Below are 10,727 nucleotides of genomic sequence, written 5' to 3' on the forward strand. Positions count from 1 at the left end.
GACGGAGCAGCTGATAGCATGAGAACACGGGGATAAATATTATTTATCATTGTGTTTAATTGGGGGGAAAATACCCCGGAGCACAATTTATTTTTAGGCATTTTTCATTAAAAAAAAAAAGCTCCAGCAAAAATAATGAGCTGTGGTCGATAACCCGTTATTATCCAGTATATTATTCCAGCTCACAGACGTAGCCTACTGTAGCAGGAACTCCTCTCGGTGTGTGATCTGATAAAAAAAAAAACAAAACCTACCACAAAAAGTTCAGGATGTGCAGCTGCAAGCGGCGGCTCCTAATAAACGCGTCCTGTCAAAAGATTTACAATATTACAAGAATTGAGTTTCTAAAGAGACGTTCCTCATCACACACTGTAATCTCTGTCTGCCCCCTCCCCCTCCCCCCTCTCTCTCTCTCCGTACAAACACATCTCCCTCTTTCTCTCACACTGATTACACAGTTGTTGGCGTCTATTCATATTCCGTTATATGTGTTTTTTTTTCGTCCCTAGGTAAAGAAACGCAGGCTGCTCATAGAAATGTTGTCTGAAGAAATATCGCAGAAGCTTCTTCGGGCGCCCCAAGTTGCCTGCGGATTACTTTGCAACTCCAGAGCTCTGCCATTGGTGGACGGCCGCACGTGACTACGGCACCCTTCTGGTAAATATTATTCAAATGCTCCACATGGTTACTCCAAGTGCTCTTCCCTGCATGCCTTTACACATTCCGGTTAATTGTGATCGGATATTAGACAGACAGAAGTCCTAGTCTTTACTACTGTTGAGGGATCCCTGGTTTTATTTGAGACAGTTTGATGAGCTGGGTCCATGGACCCCCAACAGTCTGCCCTCCCACTGCAGCTGCATGGCAACAGTTTTGCTATGAGCTCTGGACAAGTGCCAAAACTAAGCGCGGGATACTATGAAGGAGGAGGAGGAGGAGGAGGTGGTGGAGGAGGCCAAGAAGCAGAACCTAATCAGCAAAACATGACCTCCTCTGCTCATGTCAGTTCCAGGTTGAACCCAGGTGAACACTTTCAGTGCCCACTGGAGCCTCTGGTTCACTGCCATGCCAAGGGCAAGCTGGACATCAAGAGCAGGAGCTGCAGTCTACTCACCATCTGCCGCTCAGGAGTAATTTTCCCCTGGATGAATCCACGGACAACTGACTCTGAACAATCTGGTAACTCCGGTTTTGTTTTAACTTTTTACTGCTATGACTGATCGTAGAAAATATTGTTGACACAATCTTCATTAGTTGCTCTGATGGGGTGAATCCATGCATCCACATTTAATGAGCATTTCCCTCATTTGAGCACTGATACTCAAATCTGACCTTAGCAGTTAGACTTTCTGTTGCTACTTTTTTTTTTTTGGTGCATCAAGACACTGAATACACATGTGGCAAGTAAAGATCTGTCAAACAGAGCAAGCAAAAGTCTCACAAGTCAATAGTATAGTGTGTCACCTGCATCATTTATCATGCACAGAGGTACATTCATGAGTTGTGAGGGCTCTTTCTCCTCTGTTAGGTTAAAAGAGTCTATGAATGAGTGTTAATGTTGCAGCACAGTTAAACAGATGTCAGCATCTATCTCGTAGTTGTTTGTTCTTTCAGTCCTGTCGGCAAAGTAATGTTCAAAACAGAAAAGCTGCAGTGAGCAGGCCGCACAGAGGCTTCTTTTAAACTGAGGATCTTCTTTTCATTGAAAATACTCTCACTTTATGATCTGTTGTTTCTTGACACAATCCATAAATCAAATTACAAAAAAAGACTACAATTACAGAAACAGAAGAAAATAACAATGTGAAATATATAAAACAAAAATCAAATGTTTAATTCTTTATTTGATTCACAAATAATGCTTATTAATTTTCACAAAAATAGATAAACATCACTGCCTTAACTACCATGACAAGGAAGCTGCAGTCTCCCAGTGTGGTGCAGTCTTGTTAAGGAGTGCTGTTTTCTCTCTAGGGTCACTACAGGCCTTATTAAGTGTCCATTAACCCCTGCATGTTATATTGGTATCAACAGGGCCCTGGTATCACTCATATACATGTCAAATGGAATCTCTAATGGTGGTTATTTTCAGTGGTGGTCCCAAGGTACCTTTTAAGTGACTGAGATGGGGATTTGACAGGTCTGCTTCCGTGTGTAGCCGTGATTAATGTGGCCTGTCAGGCAGCCGTAGTGGCGTCAGATGTTTCCCCCAGACTGTTTCTTCGGGAGGTAACTTTCCCTGAACACATGACACAGTAGACAGCCATGTCTTGTATAGTGTCTCAAGCATGAGTGAATACACAGGAAGAGCCGAGGGCCCTGCTTTGTCCCAGGTTGATTGGCTGAGGATTAACACGGGCCTTTACTGGCACTTGAGGTCCTTCTGTGGAGGTTATACATTTCAGGATAGACTTGTTAGATATGACTTTTAATGCCCCCCCCCCCCCCCCCCCTCCCTCTCTCTTCTTCTTCTTTCTGTTCATCAGTCAGCGGTGGCGTGGACTCTGGTCTGTCGGGCAGAAGAAGGCTTGGTGTCAGGAGGGAGAGGACGGCCTTCACCAACAGCCAGCTGCTGGAGCTGGAGAAGGAGTTTCACTTCAGCCCTTACCTGTGTCGCCCCCGGAGGCTGGAGATGGCCGCCGGGCTGCAGCTCACAGATCGCCAGGTCAAGATCTGGTTTCAGAACCGCAGGATGAGGTACAAGAAGGAGCTCAAGTACGGAGGGGTTGCAGGTTCCTCCCAGTGGTCTCCCTGCAACCCCTCTCCCAGCTCCACTCCATGTGCAGACCTCCTGAGGTTTCCAGATGCATGTGTTGTTAGAACTTCCTCCTCAGAGCTGCACGTCATGGATTATGCTCCTACGCCCTCCTCTCTCTTTGGCTCTCACAGTGACGCAAGCAGTGGTCAGTGTATTCACCCTGCAGACCTCTCTCATCTGAACTGCATACTTCCATCTGTTGCAAACGGTCCACTGCCCTCCTACACGGACATAGATAGTCATCACCATGCTGGCATTTCAAACTGGCCCTAGGGCCCCATAATGACCGTCCCTCCTGTGCTCATCAAAATCTCAATGATTCATCCACTTTCACTTACTTATGAAAGACTGGAGGGTGTCTGATTAGCATCCCCGGGTTGAAATCCCCTGAACACACACGGTTCACCATTCATGAAGCATTTTAATTAAACTATGTGAACATATCTTAATCAAAGGAGAGCTACAGTGATATCATTTATGTTTCTCAGACACGGGCGACTGAAGGCTGCAGGTCTTCACACTTGCTGCTCTTAATGTACGTACACGGCATGCACAAGACATTTGAGCATCTGATAATTACGTTGTTTTGCTGTGATTTGGTGGCTGTTACATTTGTATCGTCGTTGCATGTTTAATGCATGTGGGAATCATACTATGAGTGAGTTTTCTATTCCCCTCCAGATAATAGCTAAGTGGATGTCATATTTTCTAAGTGTCACATTAGGCCTCTTTTTTCATTATGTACTTTAAATAGCAGGTCATTCATGTAAAATGTTTTAACTGTGAAATGGGCAGAATAATGTTCATACTGAATAATGTTATATTTTTGTTAAAGCCATTAACGGACACGGCAAGTCTTTGATACTGTTCTTGATTAATTGAGATGTCACATACTGTACATGATTAATAAATGCATTTGGGAAAACTGTAGCTCTTGTGCAATGTTTACCCTATTCATCGCTGATTAGAATTACATTTTTTTTCCCAAGCGGTATTTCATGATTACGGATTCCTGGATTAGATCCCAAGTGGGAAAAAATGAGAAAGATTCTGTAATCAAATTAAGGCATGCTTTAGATTCATTGAAAACTCTACAGTATTGTGCATTCAAGTTGCACAATCTTGCCACATGAGTCTCTCCCCTCGCTCCTGCCTCCCGAGTTCCCCACCATTAATCACTGAGACAAGGCTTTCCAGCACTCCAACCACAAGCTCTGAACCCACTGGGCACCATGACAAGATCTCTTTGCCTCCTCCTTCCCAACCCTTGCCTTTTCAATAGCCAAATTGTAGTGCTGCAAGTTGGGGCTGGCCTCCCTCTCAGGGGGCATGTTAGCTGTAAAGCTCAGAAGCCCTTCCAGCAGCCCATAGGCCACAACAGACCAATGAGGTTCAGTCACTAATGACAACATATTATCTTTAACAACAATGAGGAGACTTTGTTTTTTAGCAGCATCCACTGGGCCTTTGTGACATGTGGATTCTCAAATGTAAACGATGTCATGGAAACATAATTTTTTCTTGCTTTTTTATATTTCAGAATTTTCACTGAGCTAAATTACGCATGCGGGGAATTATGCGTTTATTTGACAGAAGTGGGTCACAGGTTCTCTTGGGTCTCGACAGCGTTTACACGTCAAAGATAAGACCAACTTTCACGATGAAGGACTGAACCTACTCTTACACTTGATAACGTGAGCCGTAGTATCAATATTCCTAACAAAATTACATGCAATTTTTTGGACATGCTGACAGTACTGCTTCCTGTAAATGAGCTGTCACAGAGGACTACTGACTGCTATGAAATGGGGAAGGTAACGAGGAAGCTGGTCCCCTCGTGGTCCTGGACAGAATGACTTCCTGCTTTAATTTATTAGGTAATCAGTCTGTGGATCAGCTGTCATTTGGTAAATATTTGACACCATTTTCAGCATGTCTCAGTAGGTGTCAGGGGAGCGATGTAGCAGCTATAACTCTGTGGAAATTTTGAATAAAATAAAATAAGGTCTACACCACATCTGTATCAAAGAGGTGGTGACAGCTGGGTGATTTAAGAGAGAAGTAATGAATGCAAGAGAGAGAAAGAGACGAGAGCAAGAAAAAGTTCTCCCCTTCAAATATGTTCGCCTCCAAAGACAGAAAGAGGGGGGATTGTGAGGAGGAAGAAGAAGAAGAAGCAGACAGTGTTGGATTCCTGAGATTCTTGCGTATGCCGGGTGATTTATGGTGTTAGTGGTGCTGAGGCTCTATAGGACCTTTACCTCTGGTTCCTCACCACATTCTCCTGCCAGACACTAAAAGCCAGGAGGATCCACACACTGGAGTGCAGTAATTCTGTGGATGGGGTCAAGGGGGGATCCCCAAGGGTCAAGGAAAGCCCCCCCTCCAAGGGCCCCACTGCAAGGGAGAACATTACAACATTAAGTTATCCAGTTGTTCTCACACTGGGTTGCTCCTAGTTAGCAACTAAAGTCATTATTTCCTTTTTACTCACTTGACCCCCCCCCCCCCCCCCCCCCCCCTTTTGATGACATCTGTCCTCTGGGGGGAAATGCAAAGCCAAAAATCCTTAACATGTTTTTTTAAGAATTTCTGGGCTTTGATCAGACTGGAGCGAAGCATTAAGTGATGAATGATGCCAGCCGTTGGTGCCATGAAACCAGCTTTGGTTACGGTCCATCATTAATTTCTGAATTTTTTGCGTTATGTCCTTTACAGTGACGGATGTGTTACTGTCCCATTTGCAGCTGTTGTGAAACTGATTTTGGGGTTAGACTTGAAAAATGCTCTTTGCATCGAGATTTTCCTTAAGCTGCCATGAAAACAAAACTGCTGTGTGCTTAACAAAGAGCTGCTTCAAGTATCTTACAAAGTGTTTGCCCCTGCACTCAACAAACGTGAAGCCTGAAGCTCATCATGTTACCATCACAGTAAGCTGCTGGTGTCTGCTTGAGTCTTATGTTATAGCGAGGTAATTCCATTCATTATGGAGGATTATGGGGATCACTATCAGAGGAAATAAATGACGATAATGATAATAAATGTCTATGTGACAGTCCCTGCTCTTACCGGTGTGTATGCTCTGCCTGTTTATTCTCTGATTGTTTGGGGAGCTGAATCAGAGGCTCCATTGAGGATCTTTGTCCTTCACCTCTCATACAGTACTTTGGGATTTCTTAGGCTTTGGTCTTCATCAGCTGTTTTTGTTTTTACGTCTTATACCACAATCCATACATCCACTTATTTTCACCACTGATTAATGCCAATGATGCCAGGATAAACGCACTCCAAAAACACAAAAAAACTCTTTCAATACTGTGACCTTAGTTTGCTATTTTATTTACAATTTATTTATTTATTAAGATGATGCTTTGGCAAACGAGTTTCCATCACGACATGAAACTTGAAACCATAAAATGGATAAAATATCATGGAGCAATTTATGTGTATGAACTCAATCTCTTATGAAGCTAAACACATTAAGAATACAAGATAAACTTGAGGAAGGCCATCACAAAAAAAAACCAACAAAAACAAATGAGAAACCCAACTTTGCATTAATTTGCAACCTTAAATGTCTTGGTGCGCTTCTAAACATAGTCATTGGTGAGGTTACATTTGGGTTTATTCTGTCATGAAGCAGTATAGACTTACTTGCAAAATGATATAGACAGAAAAAACAGATGTGACCGAATATGTTTATATAGACAAAAATACAAAATATACAAATACCATAAAAACACACTGAAGTCACACAAGTCTTCTCAAGTGCATCATAGTTTATACACGTTTTTGGCTAAAAAGGTTCAAGACCAACCTTGAAAAATGGACACTCAACCTTTTTACCCATAATTGATTGCATTTGCAAAGAATATATTTGAAAGGTAGGTTTTGTATTTACATTAAGTTATATTCTCTTGTACATTTCTGTATCCACCAGGAGAAAATGTGCTATTTTGTAAAAAGGATGCTGGCGATGTTGTTTTGTATACTTGGTATATAATGATTTGTAGGTCGCATGACTGATCAATCAATTGTATATGAGGAAACCAGAAATAACCTCACCCTGAGGAAGAAAAGTTTGTTGAATAAAGTGCACATGAGAAGAATTGCGTGATGTTTTTTCATTAAAGCTCATATTGATCTGCAAGTCACTGTGTCTTGAGAGTTAGAAATTATTATGCAAGACATTGAAACATGACATACTGTAGGATAAAAACACTCAATGTGGTCTAGTTCCACAGGGACCCTGTCCTGCCTAAGTTCATGACAACAGGGACTGATGTGCATATGTGCTGCATGTGAATTGAATAAATCCTGACACGACCTTATCAGCCAGACTGCAACATCTACTCTTACAAAATAATTGTGACGAACACAATATTAAACATTATGATCAAGTTGGGACTAATTTCAATCAAGTTTCCTTTTAAATGATTATGTTTGAATGATTTGTATGATGAAAATATCAGAAGTGAAACCTTCCCAGAGTGTTACTGTTACATGCGACACTTTGGTCCATTGTCGAGCAAAACCCTGAACTTTTATGCCCGGCCTTTAGGAGGTTTTGTTCTTTTTATGACCTATTAACCTTCTCAGCCTTTTCCCTCCACACTAGTAACTGCTGCCCACCAGTCTCTCCAGGTGCTTGTTGCTCAAGATGATTGTTAAGTATCAATTTCCTGTGTCACCTTTATGGGTTTTATTTATTTGTCTGCTCCTTCATGTGGAACAGAGCCCGAGCATTACTCAGGTAGATGGATTATAACTCAACTGCTACGACTCATCAATCTTGGAAATTTGACTTCCTGAATCTCATACAACTGTTACTGTCATATTACGGCACGGCATTATCAAGATCAATGACGTTTTAAATGCTTCCCAGTTAAGGATGATCGGTGACAATAAAAAGGTAAGTTGGTGATGAAACTGTCTCAGCTGTGGTGAGCGGCACGGTGCACGGTGAGAGAGTCACCTGCTGGAGCTCACTTCCCTCTCTGAAGAGCGCCACTTAAATGAATGGACTTGTAATCACAACAGTCACCCTGCTAAATGTCACATGTTGACCGTTATCGATCACTCAAGAAGTATTCAACACCCAATGGCTTTATCACACAGAATCTAATCAATGCACTGGTTGCAATAAAAAGTACTAAAAAGCTGTGTGGAGAAATCTCACAGACAACAAAGGACATAAAGATAAAAACATCTGCAGCATGAAAATATCTTGGAAATATATCTGAATACTGATGTTGTAAATATCCAGTGTATGTTTTTGTCCTGGAGACCCTGAGCCCTCTTTAGCTGCTCATAAAGCAAACTTAAGATAGTTTTATGTGCTTTTATACCTCATGACTCTCCTGCTTTTATGAGAATTGCTAAAACACATATGTTTGAGCTGATGGCACGTTTCAAAAGTCTGCAAGAGAAATCAGTTCTGTTCTGGGTCTCAGAGACCCGGCTGTAAAATATGGCTAAATATAATGGAATTTCATCATTATATATAAGTATATACTGTATATAGCTCTATATCTGTGATTGCTGTTGACTTTCTATGCAGCACGACCTCTTCCAAATCTCAAATAAGTCAATCAAGATCAAAACATTAGTAATATCACAATGTAAGATAACACACTGTACAATTCTTTGCCTGAGAACAACTTTTTGCCAAACAAAAGGAATACATGTTTGCTCATGCATAGCTTATATAACATATAACACATATATGATATGTCTTTTTTGTGTTCGTAGTAACAATGCTTCATGGTCTTTTCCACATTTTGTGACAACTGGAACCATTTCTGTACTTTGCTACATATTGGGTTTTAAACATTTGAGAGAAAATGTGAAAATTGAGAAAATCCAAAAAAAAAACAAAAAACAACTATTTACACTTTTACACATGTAGCAGTCGAGTCTATGGGTTAAAACTGGGACACAAGATTGACAAATCATTGACATTGACAAAAGAAATGTGTATAAAATGATGTACAAGACACCTCAAATATTTCCATTTGATGGAATGTGAACTTCAAATTCATTGAGTCTTTGGTTTGAATATTTCTCTCTGTGTAAACATCATACAGCTTCACTGAAGAGCAGGAACAAGCTGGCACAGATTATACCATCAGACAGTGTGAAATAATCTGATTTTAACAACCTTAAGTTACTTAATTGGTAATAAATGACATTAAACTAATATTGGGATATTGTTAATATACAGTTCCTTATTTATCTGGAATTTTAACTTTCAAACTTTTCACAGGCTGACATTTTTATGTTTTTTGGCTGCAGGAATAAACCTGAACCTCAACAGAAGATTAGTGCTTTATTAATACAGTCTCATTTTTCTATCAGCATTTTTCCTATTAACCATGATTAGCATGCACAGTAGACTCCTGATCTGCATTGTGAACAAGCAGGGGATGTTTAAGTAAAAAAAAAAAAAAATTATCAACTGCTCCTTCTTCTCTTTCCCTGCAGCGAAAACAATGCTGCATGAGGGAGAATATTACAGAGTGTGCTGCAATGATGAACATTTCCTCCTGTTTCATGTTTAACCCTGCTCATTTCCCACAGTAAGAACTCCGGAAACACACAAGTGTGCACAGCAGCTTGGGGGGAAGATGACTGATGGCTTGTTGTCATGATGTTTGGGATTCTGCCGACTCGAAGCCTCTTGGCTCACTGAAGCTGTGAAGCGCTGCAGTACATACTATGGGCTATTGTTGAAAAGTCCTGGTATTAGGAGGGTATTGCTTCATTGTCACACTGTTGAGCCTGTGTAGAACGCAGTTATCTGTAATGTCCCCGGCCATTTGCACAGTAGTTGCATTGGATTTATGATTATGGCTCATGCACTGTGACAGATTTCATACCATTCAACGACAAAGCAAGGACAATTATTAGAATTTCACAGCGTGAGTGGATGGATCTCTTTGTTTTCAAGTGGTATTCCCTGGATTGTGTGTGGGCCGGGTACACACCAAGCTAAACCTTACTTCTGACATCACTATTTCTCAAAAATGTCAATATTTGAAAAACACAGACACGCTCTATCAATCATATAGATAGCCATCTTTCAACCAGTCAATGTGCCACACTTGAATATCTGTGTCAAGCCTGTGCCTCAGCCCTGCTCTGACCCTCTCCCTCTCTCGCTTTATTTCTCTGTGTCCCTCTGCCATATTACAACTCTGTCATGATGCCACATTGATGAGCCTGGGCTCCATAAACATGGCATAGATGGCTATCATCTTCCCATCCTGGAACTGCATTAACGGCGGTGACCTCTCTGGCTGGCTGGTGACAGTCGTCTGTCAGCGCTGGTTAATTCCCAGTCTTGTGAGGGTCAAGAGCTGACACATAATGAGGAGGGCTAGACAAGGGGTCTGGTGTCAACAGCGGCCGTAGCATCACGTCAGCAGGAGGCAGGATGAGGGTTCAATTCAAACCACGGAGGTAATCCGAGCATGTCCGCGCCTGATCCCAGGGCCTCGACTGCCTACTGACACACATCAGAGCGTGGACGCAAAAACAAATTAGCATCAGTCAATATTCTCTCCCTCCTCCTGCCTTCCTGACGCAGCCACCCAAGAGCTGCCATGTTTACCTCACCTCCAGTCAAAACAATGGAGACAATAGAGATCATGCTGGAAGACGCCTGCACTGACTTTTAAAGAGGATGTTTTGGGGGCAGAATATTCACATATTTTGGTCTGTGTCTAAATGGGGTGCAGGATTTTGGTTTGAGGGGAATCAAGTTCAGAATTGTATTTGCGGGATCTATTCCACCTAAAATGTGAGATTATCCTCTTTCTTATTTCAGAATTTGTGGTTTAGGGGATACAAGCTGTCCAGAGAAAAGGAGCCTCAGCTAAAGATCACTACTTTTTTTTGGTTTTGTTTTATGTGATAATATAACTTCTGTTGCATAAAGGTGCAGGGCAGTGATGTGGAACAACACCTC

The 10,727-nt window shown here is 41.7% G+C and overlaps 1 protein-coding gene across 1 annotated transcript; it reads left to right on the forward strand.

Annotated features, from left to right (window-relative positions):
- Positions 1–824: 824 nt before the first annotated feature.
- On the forward strand, positions 825–3,031 carry LOC139289533 (homeobox protein HOX3-like). Its single transcript, XM_070911151.1, has 2 exons — positions 825–1,179; positions 2,487–3,031. The coding sequence occupies exons 1-2, from the start codon at positions 825–827 to the stop codon at positions 3,029–3,031; spliced, it is 900 nt and encodes a 299-aa protein (XP_070767252.1).
- Positions 3,032–10,727: the final 7,696 nt, after the last annotated feature.

This window comes from Enoplosus armatus, chromosome 8 (assembly GCF_043641665.1).
Source record: "Enoplosus armatus isolate fEnoArm2 chromosome 8, fEnoArm2.hap1, whole genome shotgun sequence".
Lineage (NCBI taxonomy): Eukaryota > Metazoa > Chordata > Actinopteri > Centrarchiformes > Enoplosidae > Enoplosus > Enoplosus armatus.

Bases quoted from the DNA above. Each gene is read 5' to 3' on its own strand.
- LOC139289533 (XM_070911151.1), top strand. From the start codon at position 825: ATGGACCCCCAACAGTCTGCCCTCCCACTGCAGCTGCATGGCAACAGT. The intron at 1,180-2,486 runs GTAACTCCGGTT...TCTGTTCATCAG, and splicing joins AACTGACTCTGAACAATCTG to TCAGCGGTGGCGTGGACTCT.